Source organism: Bombina bombina, chromosome 2 (genome assembly GCF_027579735.1).
Source record: "Bombina bombina isolate aBomBom1 chromosome 2, aBomBom1.pri, whole genome shotgun sequence".
Lineage (NCBI taxonomy): Eukaryota > Metazoa > Chordata > Amphibia > Anura > Bombinatoridae > Bombina > Bombina bombina.
Window position 1 is genome coordinate 827,215,731 of NC_069500.1, and position 27,781 is coordinate 827,243,511.

At 41.3% G+C, this 27,781-nt stretch overlaps 1 protein-coding gene across 1 annotated transcript in view; it reads left to right on the forward strand.

Annotated features, from left to right (window-relative positions):
• Positions 1-27,781, forward strand: part of LOC128647322 (unconventional myosin-Vb-like) — a 338,426-nt gene that overhangs the window by 93,893 nt on the left and 216,752 nt on the right. The window contains exons 12-13 of the mRNA XM_053700105.1: positions 3,383-3,523; positions 13,491-13,613. Of these exons, the coding sequence (XP_053556080.1) occupies positions 3,383-3,523; positions 13,491-13,613 (264 nt within the window). The remainder of the gene's footprint in view (positions 1-3,382; positions 3,524-13,490; positions 13,614-27,781) is intronic.

Genomic DNA, 27,781 nt, shown 5'->3' on the forward strand with positions numbered 1-27,781 from the left:
TTTGTGCACTCTCTCCCCCCTCTCTTTTGTGCACTCTCTCCCCCCTCTCTTTTGTGCACTCTCTCCCCCCTCTCTTTTGTGCACTCTCTCCCCCCTCTCTTTTGTGCACTCTCTCCCCCCTCTCTTTTGTGCACTCTCTCCCCCCTCTCTTTTGCTGTCTCTCTCCCCCCCCTCACTTTTGCTGTCTCTCTCCCCCCCCTCACTTTTGCTGTCTCTCTCCCCCCCCTCTCTTTTGCTGTCTCTCTCCCCCCCCCTCTCTTTTGCTGTCTCTCTCCCCCCCCTCTCTTTTGCTGTCTCTCTCCCCCCCCCTCTCTTTTGCTGTCTCTCTCCCCCCCCTCTCTTTTGCTGTCTCTCTCCCCCCCCTCTCTTTTGCTGTCTCTCTCCCCCCCCTCTCTTTTGCTGTCTCTCCCCCCCTCTCTTTTGCTGTCTCTCTCCCCCCCTCTCTTTTGCTGTCTCTCTCCCCCCCTCTCTTTTGCTGTCTCTCTCCCCCCCTCTCTTTTGCTGTCTCTCTCCCCCCCTCTCTTTTGCTGTCTCTCTCCCCCCTCTCTTTTGCTGTCTCTCTCCCCCCTCTCTTTTGCTGTCTCTCTCCCCCCCTCTCTTTTGCTGTCTCTCTCCCCCCCCCTCTTTTGCTGTCTCTCCCCCCCCCCTCTCTTTTGCTGTCTCTCTCCCCCCCCCCTCTCTTTTGCTGTCTCTCTCCCCCCCCCTCTTTTGCTGTCTCTCTCCCCCCCTCTCTTTTGCTGTCTCTCTCCCCCCCTCTCTTTTGCTGTCTCTCTCCCCCCTCTCTTTTGCTGTCTCTCTCCCCCCTCTCTTTTGCTGTCTCTCTCCCCCCTCTCTTTTGCTGTCTCTCTCCCCCCTCTCTTTTGCTGTCTCTCTCCCCCCTCTCTTTTGCTGTCTCTCTCCCCCCTCTCTTTTGCTGTCTCTCTCCCCCCTCTCTTTTGCTGTCTCTCTCCCCCCTCTCTTTTGCTGTCTCTCTCCCCCCCTCTCTTTTGCTGTCTCTCTCCCCCCTCTCTTTTGCTGTCTCTCTCCCCCCTCTCTTTTGCTGTCTCTCTCCCCCCTCTCTTTTGCTGTCTCTCTCCCCCCTCTCTTTTGCTGTCTCTCTCCCCCCTCTCTTTTGCTGTCTCTCTCCCCCCTCTCTTTTGCTGTCTCTCTCCCCCCTCTCTTTTGCTGTCTCTCTCCCCCCTCTCTTTTGCTGTCTCTCTCCCCCCTCTCTTTTGCTGTCTCTCTCCCCCCCTCTCTTTTGCTGTCTCTCTCCCCCCCCTCTTTTGCTGTCTCTCTCCCCCCTCTCTTTTGCTGTCTCTCTCCCCCCCTCTCTTTTGCTGTCTCTCTCCCCTCCCTCTCTTTTGCTGTCTCTCTCCCCCCCCTCTCTTTTGCTGTCTCTCTCCCCCCCTCTCTTTTGCTGTCTCTCTCCCCCCCCTCTCTTTTGCTGTCTCTCTCCCCCCCCTCTCTTTTGCTGTCTCTCTCCCCCCCTCTCTTTTGCTGTCTCTCTCCCCCCCTCTCTTTTGCTGTCTCTCTCCCCCCCTCTCTTTTGCTGTCTCTCTCCCCCCCTCTCTTTTGCTGTCTCTCTCCCCCCTCTCTTTTGCTGTCTCTCTCTCCCCCTCTCTTTTGCTGTCTCTCTCCCCCCTCTCTTTTGCTGTCTCTCTCTCCCCCTCTCTTTTGCTGTCTCTCTCCCCCCTCTCTTTTGCTGTCTCTCTCCCCCCCTCTCTTTTGCTGTCTCTCTCCCCCCCTCTCTTTTGCTGTCTCTCTCCCCCCTCACTTTTGCTGTCTCTCTCCCCCCTCTCTTTTGCTGTCTCTCTCCCCCCTCTCTTTTGCTGTCTCTCTCCCCCCTCTCTTTTGCTGTCTCTCTCCCCCCCCCCTCTCTTTTGCTCTCTCTCTCCCCCCCCCCCTCTCTTTTGCTCTCTCTCTCCCCCCCCCCCCTCTCTTTTGCTCTCTCTCTCCCCCCCCTCTCTTTTGCTGTCTCTCTCCCCCCCCTCTCTTTTGCTGTCTCTCTCCCCCCCTCTCTTTTGCTGTCTCTCTCTCCCCCTCTCTTTTGCTGTCTCTCTCCCCCCCCCCCTCTCTTTTGCTGTCTCTCTCCCCCCCCTCTCTTTTGCTGTCTCCCCCCTCTCTTTTGCTGTCTCTCTCCCCCCCTCTCTTTTGCTGTCTCTCTCCCCCCCTCTCTTTTGCTGTCTCTCTCCCCCCCTCTCTTTTGCTGTCTCTCTCCCCCCCTCTCTTTTGCTGCCTCTCTCCCCCCCTCTCTTTTGCTGCCTCTCTCCCCCCCTCTCTTTTGCTGCCTCTCTCCCCCCCTCTCTTTTGCTGCCTCTCTCCCCCCCTCTCTTTTGCTGCCTCTCTCCCCCCCTCTCTTTTGCTGCCTCTCTCCCCCCCTCTCTTGCTGCCTCTCTCCCCCCCTCTCTTTTGCTGCCTCTCTCCCCCCCTCTCTTTTGCTGCCTCTCTCCCCCCCTCTCTTTTGCTGCCTCTCTCCCCCCCCTCTCTTTTGCTGCCTCTCTCCCCCCCTCTCTTTTGCTGCCTCTCTCCCCCCCTCTCTTTTGCTGCCTCTCTCCCCCCCTCTCTTTTGCTGCCTCTCTCCCCCCTCTCTTTTGCTGCCTCTCTCTCCCCCCTCTCTTTTGCTGCCTCTCTCTCCCCCCTCTCTTTTGCTGCCTCTCTCTCCCCCCTCTCTTTTGCTGCCTCTCTCCCCCCCTCTCTTTTGCTGCCTCTCTCCCCCCCTCTCTTTTGCTGCCTCTCTCCCCCCCTCTCTTTTGCTGCCTCTCTCCCCCCCTCTCTTTTGCTGTCTCTCCCCCCCCCTCTCTTTTGCTGTCTCTCTCCCCCCCCTCTCTTTTGCTGTCTCTCTCCCCCCCCTCTCTTTTGCTGTCTCTCTCCCCCCCTCTCTTTTGCTGTCTCTCTCCCCCCCTCTCTTTTGCTGTCTCTCTCCCCCCCTCTTGCTGTTTCTATCCACCCTGACTTTTCTGCTCTCTATCCCCCCTCTTTAGAGCTCTGTCTCCCGGCATCTGGCCACGCCCGGGTCATGCCGACGTCTCACCCGCCTGGTCACGTCCACGTCGCACCCGATGCCCACTCCTCCACCACACAACGCCAGGAGGTCAGTTGGAAGGCCAGGTGTGTTTGTCCTCGCGCGCAGTCTCTACTGCGCATGACAGCTTCGGACAAACACACTTGGCCTTCTATTATATAGGATATGCATTCTACAGTGCAATAATAAAATACTCTAACAAATTTAAGTATTTATTTTTTTTGCACCTTAATGCCTGTTGAATAACAAGTGTCTAGAGACTGCGGGTGTATTTTTACAAAATGTACAAAAATCATTGGTTTCAAGTGAATTTGGAATGTATGCCACAAAAAAGTAGTTAGTAAAGTATTTATCAAATGAATAACTTTTCCTCATTTATAGCATGTTTTCCAGTTGGAACAGACCGACTACATACAGGAGCAGATCCCTTGGACCCTCATAGATTTCTATGACAATCAGCCCTGTATAGATCTAATTGAGGGTAGACTTGGGATACTGGATCTGCTGGATGAGGAATGCAAGGTAAGTGATTCTGTAGCGTATATTTGCTAGAGAAGTGGTCAAGAGTTAGTTCTCAGAATACAGAGCTATATTTGCTGTGTTCATAGAATCAGGAGTTTAATCTTTAAAGTTTATGCAGAGTCTCTAACAGTAGGGATGTAATATAAAGTGATAGAGTATCCTGCCAAATAAATGCATGAAAATGAAAACTAAATCAAAATGTGAAATTGCATTTAGGCATAGATTGACAACAAAGTGAGAAGTTATGTGACACCTGGGTAAACTCAAAAGGGAGCAGTTAGTCAATTTTTTCTTGCTGTCCTTTGTTGAAAATAACTAGTTAGGCTCAGGAGCAGCAAAGCATTACTGAGAGGTAGCTGCTGATTGGTGGCTCCACATAAATGCCTTTTGTCATTGGCTCACCCTATGAGTTTAGCTCCCAGTATATCATTACTGCTCCTTCAGAATACATAGAATGAAGAAAATGTAATAATAAAAGTAAATTGGAAAGTTGTTTAAAATTGTATTCTCTGTCTAAATCCTGAAAGACATTTTTGGGTTTCATGTCCCTTTAATGAATGGAAAAAATAAGGGCAAAAGTCATGGAAGTAGACTGAAGTAAGCAATATGTATTGACACCAGCAAGACCAAATCCTTGGGTTCTAACATTGTGTGCAAAAGAAATATAAATCTGAGAGGATTACATATCTGTAACTCCAGCAATTTATTTTTTAAGATACGATGAGTCCACGGATTTCAAATCAAATTGTGAATAGTAGCCCTTAGAGAAAAAGATGGGCTCTTAATTCAGGTATATTTTCTCCTTTGATGGGAGGCACTTCTAGACAGCACATGTAGACCTAACATGCCGATCGGACAGTTTCCCTGTTGAAGGGGCAATCTGTCAGCTTCTTGGGCTCTTTAGGAAGACCTAATCTCCCGGCGGTTTCATTAACTACATGCCACCCGGGAGATGACACTGCTGATATTTCCCTAGGCAGGATAATTGACTCGGGGCCAGGGTTCAGATTCCCCTTGATAATCTGTCACATCTCCCGGCGGTTACATAAGAGAGCAATGCCGACCGGAAGATGCCTAATGTGCGACTTTTTTCCCTATGCTTCAGGATGGAAGCTTTGGCGGTTCTGAGCACCTTTTTTGTCACACTGCACTTTATCACATCTCCCGGGGGGTACAGAAAACAATGCCGACTGGGAGATGACTGTATGGTTAAATTCTGCATACGCCCACGAAGGGCGGTCCTTGAAGGTGTCTTTTACATTGCGTGCCTTTTTTTTGTCTCCCGGCGGTTCAATAAATCAAACATCCCGCCCGAGAGTTATTTGTTGTGTCAATGATCTTGAAGCGGTCCTTGGAGTGACACTGTTTACATGACGCGCTATTAATCTTCCGGCGGTTCAATGGATCTACATGCCGATCGGGAGATAGATTATGTCAACACCCACGAGGGTGGTCATTGGGAGTAACGCCCCCTGTTCCTCTCTCTATATATGGATCATTCTTAGAAGATCCAAGGAGATGTTTTAACATATTTTAAGCGTAATTGTAGTCTATTTATTCCCTTGCATAGACATTGCTTTGAGTTGCGATGGGTCTCCGGGTTAGAGTACATACTGCTGAGGGGTATTGATAAACTAGCAAAATTATTTACGCTGTTTTTGCCCTATTTACTGCAAGTTATTAAAAAGGAAAAAATGTTACCCTTTTAAAATTTAAAGAGATAGTAACATATTTGCTCATGTTCATTTTTATTTTAAAAACTCCTTCTAAAGTGACTGTTTAGAAGTCTGGTAACACCAGTCAATACTTTCCACAATTTTCTACCTATAGTGTCCGCAATTATTGCTTACCCACAGGCAGTGCTCTGTGGTTCCTTGCATAGACATTGCTTTGATGTCCTTAGCAATGTCTAGTTACAGCAATATTAATATTGGTTTGTTTCTGCACGACAGAAATAAGATGTTCTTAAAAAATGGTACTGTCTCTTTAAATATTAAGTGTGTAAATTTTGTTAAAAGAATTGCAGCTGTTTCTTGTTATTTCATCCTTTGTGACTTAGGATGGTATAAAAACACACACAAATGAGTATAGCCGGTCAGATAGCTCAGCATGCTAAGACACTGGGGCTAAACTCTGTAGCAACCCAAGAGTTGCAGGTTCAATTTCAGTGGTTGATAAAATAAGCAGCGTCTTGAGACCCTTACGGGTGATTAGCCGCGCTTTACAAGTACCCAATACATACATACATACATACATACATACATACATACATACATACATACTATCAAATTTATAAAGAGACCGTAACATTTTGTTCGGTGTACATTATAATAAATGACTTTCAGCTGTTCCTTTGTTAGTTCATCTCTTGTGACTGAAGATGAAACAGACACACACAAGGATAAAGTTACTTTTCAGATTAAAGGATCTGTATAGTTTCCTATGGAATGATTTCTCCAATTTATTTTTTATTTTTTGAACTGACTCCCTCTACAGTGATTGCTGTCTGAGAGTCTGTTAACAATGACCACAAATTTTTCACATAAGTTTCCGTCAAAATTTTCTGGCCCACATGCAGTGCCCTGCGTTTTCTTCAAAGACTGTTTCCGGACGACATTTCTTAAGGGGGAAGGAGTAGTTTCAACTATCACTACGAGAACTTCTATACCCTTAGAGGATACTCCTAGGGATAACATTTAGTAATGGGACACAATATAGGGTTTACTATGGCAACCATCTGTGTACTTTACCGTCACTGGTGTGACGGCATATTGGTTTGATGCATTGTATGAGGCTATTAGTCAGTACTTTCCCTGGATAAAATCCAGGACGAGATAAAACTTTCAATTGACTAATTCCTTAATTTCAATTCTCTTCCAGTTATCAAACTGGGAGCATAGGTGACTCTGTTCCGGCTCTTGGAACCTTATGGTTAGAGCCTTGTTTTATGGAATATGTTCTAAGACCAAGATTTTGGTGAACACATTACCTGCTGTTGAATCAAAGACAGCATGGGGAACATGCCCCGGTCCGGGATTGGATCTTGTAGGGGTCTGACTTTCTGTTTTAGCGCAAGTTTGGTTTCAAGCTCAAATGTTTTCCTCTCAGAGGCAGTTTCTGATTTCAAGATTGTCTGAGGATCAGACAAAGGAATAGACACCCTTACACTGTGTATGAGACCTCTCAGATCCTTGGAGTGGTTGTTCCAGTTCTAATACTGGTACAGGATCTGGGTTTACTGGTCAGGTTGTGGTTCCTGAAAAAGGGGACTCTTCAGACCATTTTTTAAGAAGGGTGCTGTCCTTCAAGATGGAAACCTTTTTAAGTTATTCCATTTCTTCTTTGATCCTAGAGGGTCAATTTATGTCATGGGTAGATTGAGCGTTAAGTGCCTTCATGTGCCGTTCACGAGAATCCTCTCCAGTTTTAGGGTTTGCCTTTCTGGACAAACTCTTCCCTGTTCGTGGTCCTTCCACAGTTCCGAGTTCTTACGGAGGCTCTGGGATCGCTGTTGGCGGTGCTTCAGTTACGGGGCATTACAATAGTGCCCTATCTGGCTAATATCCTAGTACAGGTATCATCTTTACTGTAAGCAAGATTTACACAGACATGGTGTTGTACTTCCCGTGAGCTCACGGGTGGAAGGTGACTTTGGAAAAATGTTCATTAGTTCCAAGCACAAGGGTAGTTTTCTTGGGAATCATGATGCATTCCATATCAATGATGATTTTTTTGACTGTGGTCAGGAAATCAGGGTCTATCTATACTGGTTTAGTCCTTCAGTCCACTTTTCGGCCTTCAGTGGCTCTGTATATAGAAGTATTCGGGCTGCTGGTGACGGCTTAGCATGCTAAGGCACTGCGACCAAGTTTTGTAACAACTTGAGGGTTACTGGTTCCATCCCTGGTGAGTTCCATTCAACCTTCATCCTTCTAAGGTTGATAGAATGAGCAGCGCCTTGTCACTTGAAATTCTATTTGTTCTTTCCGCCTCAGACCTATTCAGATAACAGAGACTATGCAAACTTGTCTCCTCATATAACTTTTTTTTTTCTATGGTGGTTGTCTCTGGATCTCCTATTCCAGGAAACATGATTTAGCAGCGTGTGGACTCAAGCGAAGTCTGTTCTTTTTATAGACTTCCTGCAACTGAGAGCGAGCTTCACAGCTCTTCTGGTCTGGCCTCAGTTGGCTTCGGACCAGTTTCATTCTTGCTATCTGTCGGCAATCCATATCCCAGGGGTGGACGCTTGGGACTTGTCTTTTCTGAGTAGACAGACTTTTCTGTGGGGACTCCATCTGGGAGTATTCTCCAACCTGATTTTTAAATGGGGTCGGCCGGAGTTGAATTTCGTGATGTCTTGTCAGACTGCCTGACTTTTGGGTTTCGGGTCCAGGTCCAGGGCACCCAGTCCGAGATAACTGCCTGGACAGTTCTTTGTTTTTTTTTTGTCTAGAATTTCTATTCCCCCATTTGTGCTTCTTTGCTGGGTAATTGTTCAAATTAAATTCGGGAAGGCTTCAGTGATCCTTCTCGATTCTACGTGGCCTTGCAGGATTTGGTATGCCGATCTGGTGAGCAGGTCATCTCTGCAACCTTGGACATTTCTGTTGAGGAAGGACCTCTTATTCAGGCTCCCTTCTTCCACCCAAGTCTAGTTTTTTCTAAAGCTGATTTCTTGGAGATTGGACGCTTGCTTCTATACAAGCGAGGTTTCTTTGATTCGTTCATAAAATACCTTAATTCAGGCATGTAAGCCTGTAAATAGGAAGATTTTCCATAAGATAGGGCATACATGTCTTTATTGGTGTGAATCCAAGAGTTGCTCATGGAGTAGAGCTAGGATTCCCAGGATTTTGTATTTTCTTCAAGAAGGCTTGGAGCAGGGTTTTTCAGCAAATTCCCAAAAGGGTCAGATCTCTGCTTTATCTACTTTGTTCAGAAGAGAAGAATTAAGAGAGGTGCTTGTGTGTACCAATAGAGACAATTGAAAAAAGTAAATCACCCACAACAGGGTACTCACATTTTTTAGGAGCACTCAGACAGTGCTATTAGATACAGACTGGGTACTCAACAGCAACCCAGCTTGCTGAAACATCCAGCGTGTCACCAGGAATACCTTGGGCTCTCCCTTCTCAGACTGGAAAGCAGGCTGCCAAGCAGGGCAGCTTCACAGGTCAGGCGAGTGATGATAGTAGTGCCAGGGACTCCCACACAGAGCAGAATTGATCCCAATGTAGATGATAGGTAGAAGGTGATGTGATTAGTAGTAATGATCAGTAGCCATTCCAATATCAAGTGAAAAAATTGGATTTATTAAAATGTTAAAAAAATTAAAAACAGGAACAAAAGGATTGGGACATGATATGTACCCTCCTTATTTACATGCAACGTGTTTCTCAGCTGTAGTGCTGTTTCATCAGGCATATAAGGCATACTGATCATAGCTCTCATATATATATATACACACACCAAACTTACCAGTTATGTCAATTATACAATATAACAAACACCTGGGGTTCTCCATCAAGGGGAGGATCCTCAGTTAATTAACCCTTCATCTATGGCATATACTTCACATTTTTGAAATAAACATAAATGTATATGTGCATGTATATATACTCTTTATCACAAATCTAATGCTGTAAAGTGAGATGTAATACCATATTTTGAAAAATACTTCAAATAAATGCATTTGTATAAATTCAAACTTATTTCTATTAGACAGGATAGTCATTCTGTATAATATATAGATCAATATATGTGAGTGATGTGGGGTTTTAGACTGTGTCAAGGTGAACCGGAACTGAAGTTTTAAACTGAATCCTATTCAACAACGTAATCACTTTATATCATATATAGTTCGATATATGTGAACAATGTGGGATTTTGAACTGTGTCGGAGTGAACCGGAACTCAAGTTTGTGAATGGTTACTTAAATGTTTCAAATTGTATTGCAAAAGGTTATATACATACATGTTTTTAATCCGTTTTCAACATATTGTTGTTGGGGATGACGTAGACGCACCCACTACCAATCTGATTCCTTTTCATGTAACACTGCCTACTAAAAATGACGTGGACGAACCTACTGCCTATAGGGATTCTTTCCGTATGGCCTTGCCTACCAAGCATCGTATGGCTACGTAACCACGTATTGGAAAGGGGTGTGAGAAATTATCCGTAATACTATTGGTTATTGTAAAACCAATGCGAAATCAAAGGTGTGTTGCATAATAACCCTACTATTGGTGGAATAAAAAACAACTCACCGGACAATGTAGCCTATCACAAGAAAAAGATTAAATGGGAACATAGGACATAATCCAAAAATAAATTGGTGTCCCACAATGATAATCAAAAGATGTAAGGCGATATATATCGCTAGGCATACAAAGAAAAAGACTCACTCGAAAATATAACTAACATGATTATAATATAGCTACAAAAAAACATTTGTGACAAGAAAAAACTATTCAGCCAATCATTAGAGTGTCCTAGTAATGAATAATATGACAATATATATAGTGAGTGAGAATCGGACATTCTAAACAAAATATAAATTTAATAATGGTAATAACCAGACCATATTGTGAAATGGAGTGAATGAAAATAGACTAATATAAGAAATGTAATGCTATAAATGGAAAAGAAAGGACGATCCATAAAATCGTGAAGAAACTATACAAATGAACAGTCATTACTATATGTATATGTGACAAAATACTAGATTACTACCCTAAAGGAAGAAAACGGGTACCAATAAGCGCCCCCTATTTAGTTATCTCTAGAGAGATATCTATTTCTCTTTGTGCTATTTACTTTGTTACATCAGCATCTGGCAGATGTCCCTGATGTACAGTATTTTAGATTAGAGTCAGGACTGTGTTTCAACCAATTGCTCCTCCTTGGAGTTTAAATTTAGTTCTTAGAGTTCTTCCAGGGGTTCCGTTTGATCCTATACATTCCATGGATATTATGTTTTTATCTTGGAAAGTTTTATTTTGGGTTGCTAATTCCTCTACTCAAAGCGTATCTGTGCTTTCGGTATTTCAATATGATTCTCCTTATCTTCTTTCCATTCGGAGAAGGTGGTGTTACATACAAATTCTGGTTTTCTTTCTAATGTTTTAAACGAGAATATTATTCAGGAGATTGTTGTTCCTTCCTGGTGACCTAATCCTTCTTCTAAGAAGGAACGTCTGTTACTTGATTTAGATGTAATCTGTGCTTTTCAGTTCTACTTACAAGCGACTAAGGACTTTCGACAATCGTTTTCTTTGTCTTTTTTACGGGAAACGTAGGGGTCAGAAGGCCAAGGCTTACCTCTCTTTCCTTTTGGCTGAAGAGTATCATCCACTTTGCATATGAGACTGCTGGATTGCTGCCTCTTGAAAAGATTACGGCTCATTCCACTATGGCTGTTGCTTTCTCATGGGCATTCAAAGATGATGCTTCTGTTGAACAGATTTGCAAAGCTGCAACTTGGTCGTCTCTTCATACTTTTTCCAAATTTTCCAAATTTTATACTTTTGCCTCTGCTGAGGCTGCTTTTGGGAGGAAAGTTCTTCAAGCAGTGGTGCCTTCCGTTTAGGTTCCCTGTCTTGTCCCTCCATTTTCATCCGTGTACTATAGCTTTGGTATTGTATCCCACAAGTAAGGATGAAATCAGTGGACTCATCGTATCTTAAAAAAGAAAAGAAAATTTATGCTTACCTGATAAATTTATTTATTTTTGGATACGATGAGTCCATGGATTTCCATGGCCCACCCTGTTTTATGAGACAGGTCTTTATTTTTGTTAAACTTCAGTCACCTCTGCACCTTGGCTTTTCCTTTCTCTTCCTAACTTCGGTCGAATGACTGGAGTGGGAGGGAAGGGAGGAGCTACATATACAGCTCTGCTGTGGTGCTCTTTGCCTCCTCCTGCTGACCAGGAGGTGATATCCCACAAGTAAGGATGAAATCTGTGGACTCATCGTATCCAAAAAGAAATAAATTTATCAGGTAAGCATAACATTTTTTTCTAGTAAAGTGACACATTTTTATAGCAAAAAAAAACCCCATTGAAACAGATGCAGTACTCAGCTACCACTTTTGTACATTGTTTACCCCAGACTGTGAGTGGAAAATTGCTAGAGAAATTAATGGGGTTTTAAGGATATCGTTAACCACCATATTTATTAGTTGCACTTATATAGTTTTAGGTAGGACCCATTTTTGTCTTCAGAACAGCCTGTATTCTTGTGGCATTGGTACTGGAAACATTCAATAGCATCTTGCAGTTCCTGAATGAATTTGTTTTTATGAGTTTCTATTTCCGAATGTTGCATAATTCAAATATTACATTTAAAGAAAGCATTAAAAATACTATTACAAATATATAAATTCGAATATTGCATAATTCGAAATGAACGAATGTGTTAAAATTAGTTTCATTTTTTGAATGTTGTGAAACTTTCACCCATCCCTAGTTAGTGGAAGGTAAGAGGTAAAACTCTGGTATTTTGGGGTGTTTTTGCTGCCTCCTAGTGGTCAGGAGGGTAACTTCTACTTCCTTCACCACATGAAAGAAATTAATTTTTTAAGTAAGCATAAATCTCAATAGCAGTCTGTATTCTTGTGGCATTGGTGCTGGAAACATTCAATAGCATCTTGCAGTTCCTGAATGCTTTTATTTTTTATTATTATTTTTTATGATCACATAATCATAAACATTTAGTAAATAGATACAAATATATCAATTCGAATTCCAATTTGGAGGCTAACAAAGGTGGTGAAAAAGTTGAGACACATCACACATTATGTGGAGCTGCTTGGAAAAGCGTGCACTGCCCTTTGCAGCTCAACAGGGGGTGCTACCCGTGTGTTTGGAGGTGCATGGAACCCCCATAGAGCCGCCACCGCTTTACACTTTCTTTTCTACCTTATCCCCTCATAGCAAAGTTGGGAAGTTTCAAAATTATCCAGTGTAAATGTGTATATATCCCCTGTAAACCTCATGGCTGCTTTTTTATTGGTGCCACCTGACCATACATCTGTACTACTAGTCTGCACTTTTATTTTAGTGTGAGGAAAAACTCAAAGTTGGGCCTAGAGGGAAAGATGACTGGTTATGGCAACCCTCACATTTCAACAGCTCACTTTATGGCTATTTGTAATCAGCAGAAACTTAGCCGACAGCCACTTAGGAGCAAGCCAAGCTGCTTTGTGACTGTGAATCATCCTTCCCCATTATTTAGTCCACACCAGAGGAAATGCACTTGCGCAGCCTTCCTGTATAAATACAGATGCCACTAGTGATTGAACTGAGACCCATCAATTTGTCCTTGTCCTTGTCCTTGTGCACTAGTGGTGTGCGTGGCATCTTGTTTGAAGGAAGGGAATTTACCTTTACAAATGAGGGGTATATTGCACTGTAATTTGCAGGTGATTTCTTTAAACTTTGATAGGACTAGACTTGGGGAGCTTTTGATAAGGGATAAAGAGTGATTTTTCAATGCCCCATCTCCCATATGAAACATAAAGGGGCTGATTCCAATCTTTCAGAGGTTGTTTTTTTCCAGATTTGTTAGAAAAACAAGAACAGAAAGAAAAAAAAGTTTAAGCAATATAAATGTCATTTGTTTAAAGGCATAATGGGTATACTGGGCATGTTTGATCAATAATGTTTTTCAAATTAAACATTGTTTTCACTTTTTGGTGAGATTTTCATCTAATATCAAGAACACTGCAAGATATTTCTATAAGTATAAAGTGGCCTCAATTTATCTCATCTTCAAAAACAGAATTTTAACAGTTCTTACAATGTGGGTTAATTTGATTTTTTTTTTTTAAATAACTTTCTACTTTTTAATAGATTTTATTTTCAACGATAAAATATTAATATCCTCTGTAAAATATGAATATCATAATTTTCTGGACATAAAAAATGCAATTATGTGATTTTTTTTTTTTTTTTGACAGATGCCGAATGGCAGTGATAGATCTTGGGCTTTAAAGCTCTATGATAGACACTCGCAGACTCCTCATTTCCTCAAGCCTCCCCTCTCTCGGCTTGCGTTCACTGTACGCCACTTTGCAGATGAGGTAAATATGATGCTCAAGTAGGGATAGAGCGATAAGAATAGTCTATGCCACAAAATCCTTAGTAATAATACACCCATGACATGGGGACATGTATATATGGTTAATAAGCCTTGGTTTTAATCCTTAGGAAATATTTAGAACCTTTATAAATTTAAAGGGATACTAGACCCCAATTATTTCTTTAATAATTCAGATTGAGCATGCAATTTTAAGCAACTTTCTAATTTACTCCTATCAATTTCTTTCATGTAATTGGCAAGAGTCCATGAGCTAGTGATGTATGGGATATACAATCCTACCAGGAGGGGCAAAGTTTCCCAAACCTCAAAATGCCTATATATACACCCCTCACCACACCCACAATTCAGTTTTACAAACTTTGCCTCCTATGGAGGTGGTGAAGTAAGTTTGTGCTAAGATTTCTACGTTGATATGCGCTTCTCAGCATTTTGAAGCCCGATTCCTCTGAGTACAGTGAATGGAGTATCACCTATTGAATGCAATGGTTTTCCTCACGGGAGATCTCTTTCATAGGTTCTCTGTTATCGGTCGTAGAGATTAATTTCCTACCTCCCTTTTCAGATCGACGATATACACTCATATTCCATTACCTCTACTGATAACTGTTTCAGTACTGGTTTGGTTATCTGCTATATGTGGATAGGTGTCTTTTGGTAAGTATGTTTTCATTACTTAAGCCTAAGCCCGCGAGGGCGCGGAATGCCAAAGTATGTTGCGTCATTTTTGGTGCAATATTTTTTTGGCACAAAGTTACGTTCGATGATGCAAATTTGTCATTTCTTTGTTGATGCCGAGTCCTTTCACAAGGTTGTGTCTTCAATGATGTGAGTGTGTCATTTCCTGATGTTAGCGCCCCAAAAAATGTCTCTGTGCGTCATACTTGGCACTAAATATTTCCATTATTTTAAACCCCATTCCTATATGCCTCTTGCCTTTTTTTCTCTATCAGAGGGATATGCTGTTTGCATTTTTTTCACATTCCTGAAACTGCCATATAAGGAAATTGATCATTTTGCTTTATATGTTGTTTTTTCTCTTACATTTGCAAGATGTATCAATCTGATCCTGTCTCAGAAATCACTGTTGGAACCCTGCTGACTGATAAAAGTTCTGCCAAAGATAAGTACATTTGTTGTAATCTTGTGGAGATTATATATCCAGCTGTGGTTTGTAATAAATTGTCATGATAAACTTTTACATGCAGAGAATGTGTCCATCAGTAATAGTACATTGTCTGTTGCTGTTCTTTCAACATCTAATGTACAAGATATACCTGTGAATTTAAAAGAATGTATTGCTGATTCTATTCAGAAGGCTTTGTCTGCCATCCCGCCTTCTAATAAACGTAAAGGTCTTTTAAAACTTCTCATTAAGTTGATGAAATTTAAAATGACCGACAACATACTGAATTATCCTCCTCTGATGAGGATCTATCTGATTCAGAAGATTCTTCCTCGCCTCAGATATTGACACTGACAAATCTACTTATTTATTTTAAATGGAGTATATTTGTTCTTTGTTAAAAGAAGTGTTGATTATATTGGATATTGAGGAAACTAGTCCTCTTGATATTAAAACTAGTAAACGTTTAAATTCTGTTTATAAACCTCCTGTGGTTACTCCAGAGGTTTTCCAGTTCCTGATGCTATTTCTGATATGATTTCTAAGGAATGGAATAGGCCTGGTACTTTTATTCCTTCTTTAAAGGTTTTAAAAAATGGTTTCCTTTGCCAGCAGTTACATTGGAGTTTTGGAAAAAGATCCCCAAAGATCCCCTATGGAAGATAGTACTTCTTTTTTAAAGATGCTTTAGATAGGAAACTTGAATCTTATCTAAAGAAAGCCTATTTATATTCGGGTCATCTTCTCAGGCCTGCAACTTTTTGGTTGAAAAATTTAGCGTAACAAGAATTGGATTATGATTTGTCTAGCATTGTTCGCTTGCTTCAACATGCTAATCATTTTATTTGTGATGCCATTTTTTTTTCATCAAAATTGATGTTAAATCTATGTATTTAGCTATTTTAGCTAGAAGAGCTTTGTGGCTTAAAGGGACATTAACCCCCAAAAAATATTTCATGATTCAGACAGAAAATACCATTTTCTCCAACATAGGTGTGTCCGGTCCACGGCGTCATCCTTACTTGTGGGATATTCTCTTCCCCAACAGGAAATGGCAAAGAGCCCAGCAAAGCTGGTCACATGATCCCTCCTAGGCTCCGCCTACCCCAGTCATTCTCTTTGCCGTTGTACAGGCAACATCTCCACGGAGATGGCTTAGAGTTTTTTAGTGTTTAACTGTAGTTTTTATTATTCAATCAAGAGTTTGTTATTTTAAAATAGTGCTGGTATGTACTATTTACTCTGAAACAGAAAAGAGATGAAGATTTCTGTTTGTAAGAGGAAAATGATTTTAGCAACCGTTACTAAAATCGATGGCTGTTCCACACAGGACTGTTGAGAGGAATTAACTTCAGTTGGGGGAACAGTGAGCAGACTTTTGCTGCTTGAGGTATGACGCATTCTAACAAGACGATGTAATGCTGGAAGCTGTCATTTTCCCTATGGGATCCGGTAAGCCATTTTTATTACAGAGTAAATAAGGGCTTCACAAGGGCTTGTTAAGACTGTAGACATTTTCTGGGCTAAATCGATTCATATATAACATATTTAGCCTTGAGGAATCATTTAATATGGGTATTTTTGTAAAATAATATCGGCAGGCACTGTTTTAGACACCTTATTCTCTAGGGGCTTTCCCTAATCATAGGCAGAGCCTCATTTTCGCGCCGGTATTGCGCACTTGTTTTTGAGAAGCATGACATGCAGTCGCATGTGTGAGGAGCTCTGATACATAAAAAAGACTTTCTGAAGGCGTCATTTGGTATCGTATTCCCCTTTGGGCTTGGTTGGTTCTCAGCAAAGCAGATACCAGGGACTGTAAAGGGGTTAAAGATAAAAACGGCTCCGGTTCCGTTATTTTAAGGGTTAAAGCTTCCAAATTTGGTGTGCAATACTTTTAAGGCTTTAAGACACTGTGGTGAAATTTTGGTGAATTTTGAACAATTCCTTCATACTTTTTCGCAAGTGCAGTAATAAAGTGTGTTCAGTTTAAAATTTAAAGTGACAGTAACGGTTTTATTTTAAAACGTTTTTTGTACTTTGTTATCAAGTTTATGCCTGTTTAACATGTCTGAACTACCAGATAGACTGTGTTCTGAATGTGGGGAAGCCAAGGTTCCTTCTCATTTAAATAGATGTGATTTATGTGACACTGAAAATGATGCCCAAGATGATTCCTCAAGTGAGGGGAGTAAGCATGGTACTGCATCATTCCCTCCTTCGTCTACACCAGTCTTGCCCTCTCAGGAGGCCCCTAGTACATCTAGCGCGCCAATACTCCTTACTATGCAACAATTAACGGCTGTAATGGATAATTCTATCAAAAACATTTTAGCCAAAATGCCCACTTATCAGCGTAAGCGCGACTGCTCTGTTTTAGATACTGAAGAGCATGAGGACGCTGAGGATAATGGTTCTGATATGCCCCTACACCAGTCTGAGGGGGCCAGGGAGGTTTTGTCTGAGGGAGAAATTTCAGATTCAGGGAAAATTTCTCAACAAGCTGAACCCGATGTGATTACATTTAAATTTAAGTTGGAACATCTCCGCGCTCTGCTTAAGGAGGTGTTATCCACTCTGGATGATTGTGAGAATTTGATCATCCCAGAGAAACTATGTAAAATGGACAAGTTCCTAGAGGTCCCGGGGCCCCCAGAAGCTTTTCCTATACCCAAGCGGGTGGCGGACATTGTAAATAAAGAATGGGAAAGGCCCGGTATACCTTTCGTCCCTCCCCCCATATTTAAAAAATTGTTTCCCATGGTCGACCCCAGAAAGGACTTATGGCAGACAGTCCCCAAGGTCGAGGGGGCGGTTTCTACTTTAAACAAACGCACCACTATACCCATAGAAGATAGTTGTGCTTTCAAAGATCCTATGGATAAAAAATTAGAAGGTTTGCTTAAAAAAATGTTTGTTCAGCAAGGTTACCTTCTACAACCAATTTCATGCATTGTCCCTGTCACTACAGCCGCGTGTTTCTGGTTCGATGAGCTAGAAAAGGCGATCGATAGTGATTCTCCTCCTTATGAGGAGATTATGGACAGAATCCGTGCTCTCAAATTGGCTAATTCTTTCGCCCTAGACGCCACTTTGCAATTGGCTAGGTTAGCGGCGAAAAATTCTGGGTTTGCTATTGTGGCGCGCAGAGCGCTTTGGTTGAAATCTTGGTCAGCGGATGCGTCTTCCAAGAACAAATTGCTTAACATTCCTTTCAAGGGGAAAACGCTGTTTGGCCCTGACTTGAAAGAGATTATCTCTGATATCACTGGGGGTAAGGGCCACGCCCTTCCTCAGGATAGGTCTTTCAAGGCCAAAAATAAACCTAATTTTCGTCCCTTTCATAGAAACGGACCAGCCCCAAGTGCTACGTCCTCTAAGCAAGAGGGTAATACTTCTCAAGCCAAACCAGCCTGGAGACCAATGCAAGGCTGGAACAAGGGAAAGCAGGCCAAGAAGCCTGCCACTGCTACCAAGACAGCATGAAATGTTGGCCCCCGATCCGGGACCGGATCTGGTGGGGGGCAGACTCTCTCTCTTCGCTCAGGCTTGGGCAAGAGATGTTCTGGATCCTTGGGCACTAGAAATAGTCTCCCAAGGTTATCTTCTGGAATTCAAGGGGCCTCCCCCAAGGGGGAGGTTCCACAGGTCTCAATTGTCTTCAGACCACATAAAGAGACAGGCATTCTTACATTGTGTAGAAGACCTGTTAAAAATGGGAGTGATTCATCCTGTTCCATTAGGAGAACAAGGGATGGGGTTCTACTCCAATCTGTTCGTAGTTCCCAAAAAAGAGGGAACGTTCAGACCAATCTTGGATCTCAAGATCCTAAACAAGTTTCTCAAGGTTCCATCGTTCAAAATGGAAACTATTCGAACAATTCTTCCTTCCATCCAGGAAGGTCAATTCATGACCACGGTGGATTTAAAGGATGCGTATCTACATATTCCTATCCACAAGGAACATCATCGGTTCCTAAGATTCGCATTCCTGGACAAGCATTACCAGTTCGTGGCACTTCCTTTCGGATTAGCCACTGCTCCAAGGATTTTCACAAAGGTACTAGGGTCCCTTATAGCGGTACTAAGACCAAGGGGCATTGCAGTAGTACCTTACTTGGACGACATTCTGATTCAAGCGTCGTCCCTTCCTCAAGCAAAGGCTCACACGGACATAGTCCTGGCCTTTCTCAGATCTCACGGATGGAAAGTGAACGTAGAAAAGAGTTCTCTATCTCCGTCAACAAGGGTTCCCTTCTTGGGAACAATAATAGACTCCTTAGAAATGAGGATTTTTCTGACAGAGGCCAGAAAAACAAAACTTCTAAACTCTTGTCAAACACTTCATTCCGTTCCTCTTCCTTCCATAGCGCAATGCATGGAAGTAATAGGTTTGATGGTAGCGGCAATGGACATAGTTCCTTTTGCGCGCATTCATCTAAGACCATTACAACTGTGCATGCTCAGTCAGTGGAATGGGGACTATACAGACTTGTCTCCGACGATTCAAGTAAATCAGAGGACCAGAGACTCACTCCGTTGGTGGCTGTCCCTGGACAACCTGTCACAAGGGATGACCTTCCGCAGACCAGAGTGGGTCATTGTCACGACCGACGCCAGTCTGATGGGCTGGGGCGCGGTCTGGGGACCCCTGAAAGCTCAGGGTCTTTGGTCTCGGGAAGAATCTCTTCTACCGATAAATATTCTGGAACTGAGAGCGATATTCAATGCTCTCAAAGCTTGGCCTCAGCTAGCAAAGGCCAAGTTCATACGGTTTCAATCAGACAACATGACGACTGTTGCGTACATCAACCATCAGGGGGGAACAAGGAGTTCCCTGGCGATGGAAGAAGTGACCAAAATCATTCAATGGGCGGAGACTCACTCCTGCCACCTGTCTGCAATCCACATTCCAGGAGTGGAAAATTGGGAAGCGGATTTTCTGAGTCGTCAGACATTACATCCGGGGGAGTGGGAACTCCATCCGGATATCTTTGCCCAAATTACTCAATTGTGGGGCATTCCAGACATGGATCTGATGGCCTCTCGTCAGAACTTCAAGGTTCCTTGCTACGGGTCCAGATCCAGGGATCCCAAGGCGACTCTAGTAGATGCACTAGTAGCACCTTGGACCTTCAAACTAGCTTATGTATTCCCGCCGTTTCCTCTCATCCCCAGGCTGGTAGCCAGGATCAATCAGGAGAGGGCGTCGGTGATCTTGATAGCTCCTGCGTGGCCACGCAGGACTTGGTATGCAGATCTGGTGAATATGTCATCGGCTCCACCATGGAAGCTACCTTTGAGACGAGACCTTCTTGTTCAAGGTCCGTTCGAACATCCGAATCTGGTCTCACTCCAGCTGACTGCTTGGAGATTGAACGCTTGATCTTATCAAAACGAGGGTTCTCAGATTCTGTTATTGATACTCTTGTTCAGGCCAGAAAGCCTGTAACTAGAAAAATTTACCACAAAATATGGAAAAAATATATCTGTTGGTGTGAATCTAAAGGATTCCCTTGGAACAAGGTAAAGATTCCTAAGATTCTATCCTTTCTTCAAGAAGGATTGGAGAAAGGATTATCGGCAAGTTCCTTGAAGGGACAGATTTCTGCCTTGTCTGTGTTACTTCACAAAAAGCTGGCAGCTGTGCCAGATGTTCAAGCCTTTGTTCAGGCTCTGGTTAGAATCAAGCCTGTTTACAAACCTTTGACTCCTCCTTGGAGTCTCAACTTAGTTCTTTCAGTTCTTCAGGGGGTTCCGTTTGAACCCTTGCATTCCGTTGATATTAAGTTATTATCTTGGAAAGTTTTGTTTTTGGTTGCAATTTCTTCTGCTAGAAGAGTTTCAGAATTATCTGTTCTGCAGTGTTCCTTATCTGGTTTTCCATGCAGATAAGGTGGTTTTACGTACTAAACCTGGTTTTCTTCCGAAAGTTGTTTCTAACAAAAACATTAACCAGGAGATAGTCGTGCCTTCTTTGTGTCCGAATCCAGTTTCAAAGAAGGAACGTTTGTTGCACAATTTGGATGTTGTTCGCGCTCTAAAATTCTATTTAGATGCTACAAAGGATTTTAGACAAACATCTTCCTTGTTTGTTGTTTATTCTGGTAAAAGGAGAGGTCAAAAAGCAACTTCTACCTCTCTCTCTTTTTGGATTAAAAGCATCATCAGATTGGCTTATGAGACTGCCGGACGGCAGCCTCCTGAAAGAATCACAGCTCATTCCACTAGGGCTGTGGCTTCCACATGGGCCTTCAAGAACGAGGCTTCTGTTGATCAGATATGTAGGGCAGCGACTTGGTCTTCACTGCACACTTTTACCAAATTTTACAAGTTTGATACTTTTGCTTCTTCTGAGGCTATTTTTGGGAGAAAGGTTTTGCAAACCGTGGTGCCTTCCATTTAGGTGACCTGATTTGCTCCCTCCCTTCATCCGTGTCCTAAAGCTTTGGTATTGGTTCCCACAAGTAAGGATGACGCCGTGGACCGGACACACCTATGTTGGAGAAAACAGAATTTATGTTTACCTGATAAATTACTTTCTCCAACGGTGTGTGCGGTCCACGGCCCGCCCGGGGTTTTTAATCAGGTCTGATAATTTATTTTCTTTAACTACAGTCACCACGGTATCATATGGTTTCTCCTATGCAAATATTCCTCCTTTACGTCGGTCGAATGACTGGGGTAGGCGGAGCCTAGGAGGGATCATGTGACCAGCTTTGCTGGGCTCTTTGCCATTTCCTGTTGGGGAAGAGAATATCCCACAAGTAAGGATGACGCCGTGGACCGGACACACCGTTGGAGAAAGTAATTTATCAGGTAAACATAAATTCTGTTTTTTTTTTAATTTTGTTTTTTAATTTTTTTTTTTTAAATCATTTTTATTATAATTCAACACAGTTATACATTTTTATGCATTTTCCAAAAAACGAAAAAAGATACTTTGGCAGTAAAAAGAAAAACCAAAACATCCATGAAGGATCCACATAATAATATTCTTATCAACAGAATTTTGAGTCTAACATTCCTTCATCTCTAATATTTCCCTGTTGAATTATATTTTCTATACTTCCCTAAACAATACTAAACAAAACAAGAAACAAAACAAGGCAGAACACAAAAAAAAAAAAAAAAGAAAAGAAAAGAGGAAAGGGGAAGATTCCCTGCTCACCCCCCCCCCCCTAGCTCCCCAGCATCATGTCCAGTTACCACAACCCCAATAATACCAGCTCTGTATTCTGAAAAGGAAATATAATATAATCTCTCTCTGTGACCGGAACAGATTTAATAAATGGTGCCCATTTGCCAAAGAAATTTCTAATATCAGAGTCGTTATTAATATCCGTATCGCGTTGTTCTATCATGCATTGTTTTTTAAGAATTTTTTTTATTTCCACCACACTAGGAATTTCTCTTGTCTTCCATTTTTTAAATATTAAGTACCTAGCTGCCAAAATAGAGACACTTATTATCTTTTCATTTAATAGTTGTTCTATCTGATTATCAAAGCAAAAAATAATTAAGCTTACTGACAACTCCAGAGGGGAAATCTTAAGAGTAGTATTAATCCAGAATTCTAATTTGCGCCAGAATTGCCAAATCAAAGGGCAATTATATATCATATGTAAAAGATTTGCAGCAACTAAGGAGCATTTAGGGCATTTATAAAAATTCATATTCTGAAGCTTATGTCCTTTTTCTGGAGTATAATGAAATTTATGAAGTAATTTAAGAGTAGCCTCTCTCCATGTTGCTGAGAGAGTAGCCTTTGACACTTTGTGAATAGATTTTTGTATAAATTTATAGTCAATATAATCCAGAGCCAGAGAAAATACCATTTTAAACAACATTCCAATTTACTTCTATTATCTAATTTGCTTCACTCTTTAGATATCCTTTGTTAAATAAATAGCAATGCACATGGGTGAGCCAATCACATGGAGCAAATATGTGCAGCCACCAATCAGAAGCTACTGAGCCTATCTAGATATGCTTTTCAGGAAGGAATATCAAGAGAATGAAGCAAATTAGATAATAGAAGTAAATTAGAAAGCTGTTTAAAATTGTATTCTCTATCTGAATCATGAAAGAAAAAATTTGGGTTTAATTTCCCTTTAAATCTTGGAATACTGACATGACTTCTAAGTCCAGATTGCTATCTCTTTCTTTCCAAGGTAATAAATTATTTGGTTCTCAGTTGGATTTGATTATTTCAACTGTCACTGAGGGGAAGGGAGTTTTTTTTTTGCTTAAGGCTAAGTCTTAAGGGTAAATCTAAAACTTCTAACCGTTTTCGTTCCTTTCGACTAAATAAGGAACAGAAACCTATTCCTTCCCCCAAGGAATCTGTTTCCAATTGGAAACTTTCTTCAAATTGGAATAAATCCAAGCCTTTTAAGGAACCAAAGCCAGCCCCTAAGTCCGCATGTAGGTGCAGCCCTCATAAAAGCTCAGCTGGTAAGGGGCAGATTAAGATTTTTCAGGGGTACCAAATAGGATTCAGAGTAAGACCTCCTGTGAGAAGTTATTTTCTCTCATGCATCCCAGCAAATCCAGTAAAGGCTCAGGCTTTCCTGAAGTGTGTTTCAGACCTGGAGTTTCAGGGGAAATCATGCCAATTCCGTTTCAGGAACAGGGTTTGGGGTTTTATTCAAATCTGTTCATATTCCCAAAGAAAGAAAATTAATTCAGGCCAGTTCTGGATCTGAATTTTTTTTTTATCGTTATGTAAGAGTACCAACTTTCAAAATGGTAACTATAAGGACTATTCTGTCTTTTGTTCATTAAGGGCATTCTATGTCCACCATGGACTTACAGGGTGCATATCTTTATATTCAGATTTATCCAGATCATTATCAGTTTCTGAGATTCTCTTTTCTAGACAAGCTTTACCAATTTGTTGCTCTTTCTTTTGGCCTAGCGACAGCTCTAAGAATCTTTTCAAAGGTTCTCGGTGCCCTACTCTCTGTATTCGGAGAGCGGGGTGTTTCCTTATTTGGACGATATCTTGGTACTAGCTCAGTCTTTATATTCTGCAGAATCTAACACGAATCAACTAGTGTTTCTTCAAAAACATGGTTGGAGGATCAATCTACTCAAAAGTTCTTTGATTCCTCAGACAAGGGTCACCTTTTTAGGTTTCCAGATAGATTCAGTGTCAATGACTCTCTCTCTCTAAAAGACAAGAGACGTTTAAAATTGGTTACAGTAACTTACAGCCTGTCAGAACCTTCAGTCTGTCATTCCCTTCAGTAGCTATGTGCATGGAAGTTTTAGGTCTCATGACTGTAGCATCGGACACGATCCCTTTTGCTTGTTTTCATATGAGACCTCTCCAGCTTTGTATGCTGAACCAATGGTGCAGGTTTTTTCAAGGATATCACAATTAATATCCTTAAATCCCAATGTTCGACTATCTCTGACTTGGTGGTTAGATCACCATCGTATTGTTCTAGGGGCCTCTTTTGTTTAGGAGCTGTTTTGGAGATCTCTGACAGTGCAGGAGGTTTGGAAATCTCAAGAGGCGAGATTACCTATCAATATTTTTTAACTGATTTTCAGGGCTCTTCAGATTTGGCCTCTGTTGAAAAGAGAACCGTTCATTTGTTTTCAGACAGACAATTTCACAAGTGTGGCATATGTCAATCATCAGGATGGGACTCTCAGTCCTTAAACTATGAAAGAAGTATCCTGGATACTTGCTTGGGCGGAATCCAGCTCCTGTCTAATTTCTATGATTTATATCCCAGGTATAGACAATTGGGAAGCAGATTATTTCAGCCGTCCGGGGGAGTAGTCCCTTCATCCAGATGTGTTTTCTCAGGTTGTTCAGATGTGTGGTCTTTCAGAAATAGATCTGATGGCTTCTCATCTAAACAAGAAACTTCCCAGGTACCTGTTCAGGTCCAGGGATCCTCAGGCGGTAGCAGTGGGTGCGTTGACATTTCTTTGGTGTTATCAACCTGCTTATATTTTCCCACCTTTAGTTTTTCTTCTAAGAGTGATCTCCAAAATCCTCATGGAGCAATTGTTTATGCTGCTGGTGGCTCAAGCATGGCCTCACAGGTTTTGGTATGCGGATCTTGTTTGGATGTCCAGTTGCCAATCTTGGCCACTTCCATTAAGGCCGGACCTTCTGTTTCAAGGTCCCTTTTTCCATCAGGATTTTAATTCAATAAATCTGAAGGTATGGAAATTGAACGCTTACTGCTTAGTCATAGAGGTTTTTCTGACTCTGTGATTAACACTATGTTTCAAGTTCGTAAATCTGTTTCTAGAAAGATTTATTATTGAGTGTCGAAGACTTATATTTCATGGTGTTTCTCTCATAAATTCTCTTGGCAGTCTTTTAGAATTCCTAGAATTTTACAGTTTTTTCGGGATAGTTTGGATAAGGGTTTGTCTGCAAGTTCCTTGAAGGGACAAATCTCTGCTCTTTCTGTTTTATTTCAGAGAAAGATTGCTAAGCTTCCTGATATTCACTGTTTTGTTTAGGCTTTGGTTCATATCAAGCCTGTCATTAATTCAATCTCTCCTTCTTGGAGTCTTTATTTGGTTTTAAGGCTTTTACAGGCTCCTCCATTTGAGCCTATGCATTCTTTGGACATTTAAATACTTTCTTGGAAAGTGTTGTTTCTTTTGGCCATCTCTTCTGCTAGAAGAGTTTCTGAATTATTTGCTCTCTCTTGTGAATCTCCTTTCTGATTTTTCATCAGGATAAGGCAGTTTTGCGAACTTCATTTAAATTCTTATCTAAGGTTGTGAATTCTAACAACGTTAATAGAGAAATTGTTGTCCTTTCCTTGTGTCCTAATCCTAAGAATTCTTTGGAGAGATCCTTACATTCTCTGGATGTGGTGAGAGCTCTGAAATATTATGTTTAAGCTACTAAAAGTTTTCGGGAAGACTTCTAGTCTATTTTTATCTTTTCTGGTTCCAGGAAAGGTCAAAAGGCTTCTGTCATTTCTTTGGCATCGTGGTTAAAGCTTTTGACTCATCACGCTTATTTGGAGTCGGGTCAAGTCCCGCCTCAGAGAATTACAGCTCATTCAGTTTCCACTTCATGGGCTTTTAAGAATGAAGCTTCAGTTGATCAGATTTGCAAAGCAGCAACTTGGTCTTCTTTGCATACAATTACTAAATTCTACCATTTTGATGTATTTGCTTCTTCGGAAGCAGTTTTTGGTAGAAAAGTTCTTCAGGCAGCCGTTTCAGTTTGATTCTTCTGCTTATGATTTAAGTTTCTTTCATGTAATTAGCAAGAGTCCATGAGCTAGTGACGTATGGGATATACATTCCTACCAGGAGGGGCAAAGTTTCCCAAACCTCAAAATGCCTATAAATACACACCCCTCACCACACCCACAAATCAGTTTTACAAACTTTGCCTCCTGTGGAGGTGGTGAAGTAAGTTTGTGCTAGATTCTACGTTGATATGCACTCCGCAGCAGGTTGGAGCCCGGTTTTCCTCTCAGCGTGCAGTGAATGTCAGAGGGATGTGAGGAGAGTATTGCCTATTTGAATTCAATGATCTCCTTCTACGGGGTCTATTTCATAGGTTCTCTGTTATCGGTCGTAGAGATTCATCTCTTACCTCCCTTTTCAGATCGACGATATACTCTTATATATACCATTACCTCTACTGATTCTCGTTTCAGTACTGGTTTGGCTTTCTACTACATGTAGATGAGTGTCCTGGGGTAAGTAAGTCTTATTTTCTGTGACACTCTAAGCTATGGTTGGGCACTTTTATATAAAGTTCTAAATATATGTGTTTAAACATTTATTTGCCTTGATTCAGGATGTTCAACGTTCCTTATTTTCAGACAGTCAGTTTCATATTTGGGATAATGCATATGAATAATTCAATTTTTTCTTACCTTAAAATTTGACTTTTTTTCCTGTGGGCTGTTAGGCTCGCGGGGGATGAAAATGCTTCTTTTTATTGCGTCATTCTTGGCGCAGACTTTCTTGGCGCAAAAATTTTCTTGTCATTTCCGGCGTCATACGTGTCGCCGGAAGTTGAATCATTTTTTTGACGTTTTTGCGCCAAAAAAATGTCGGCGTTATTGGATGTGGCGCCATTTTGGGCGCCAAAAGCATTTAGGCGCCAAATAATGTGGGCGGCTTTTTTGGCGCTAAAAAATTTGAGCGTCATTGTTGTCTCCACAATATTTAAGTCTCATTAGTTATTGCTTCTGGTTGCTAGAAGCTTGTTCATTGGCATTTTTTTCCCATTCCTGAAACTGTCATTTAAGGAATTTGATCAATTTTGCTTTATATGTTGTTTTTTCTATTACATATTGCAAGATGTCTCAAATGGACTCTGAATCAGAAGCTACTTTTGGAAAAACGCTTAACTGAGTTTCAGTTCTTCCAAAGCTAAGTTCATTTATTTTAAATGTTATAAATGTTTATCTTTAGCTATGGTTTGTAATAAGATATTATGTTATACTTTTACATGCGGAATCCATTAGTATTTATGCTTTATATATTTTCTTTTCTTACAAGAAATATTTAGAAGTCTTATAAGAAATATTTTTCTGATTCTATGTTAAAGGCTTTGTCTGACTTTGTGCCTTCTAATAAAATTTTTAGGTCTTTTTCACTTCTTTTTTAATTATTGAAGTTTCAAATGACCAACAACATACTGATTTATCCTTCTCTGATGATGTTTTTTTCAGAAATTTTCTTCATCAGATATTGACACTAACAAATCTACTTTTTTATTATTTTTCAATTATTAAAGTACATTTGTTCTTTGTTGAAAAGGTGTTGATTATTTTGGATATTAAGGTAACTAGTTCTTTAAGACTAGCTGACATTATTTCTGCCTATTTATTTCTTTAGAGGTTTTCTTTCCAATTCCCTATACTAGGGAATGGAATAGGCTGAGAATTTTCTTTTATTCCTTCTTCAAGGTTTCAAACTATATTCTTTGCCAGCAGTTAAACTCATTTTGGAGGGTTCTCCAATTTATTGGGGCTATCTCTAATTCTACTAATTATGCTATTGTTTCTATAGCA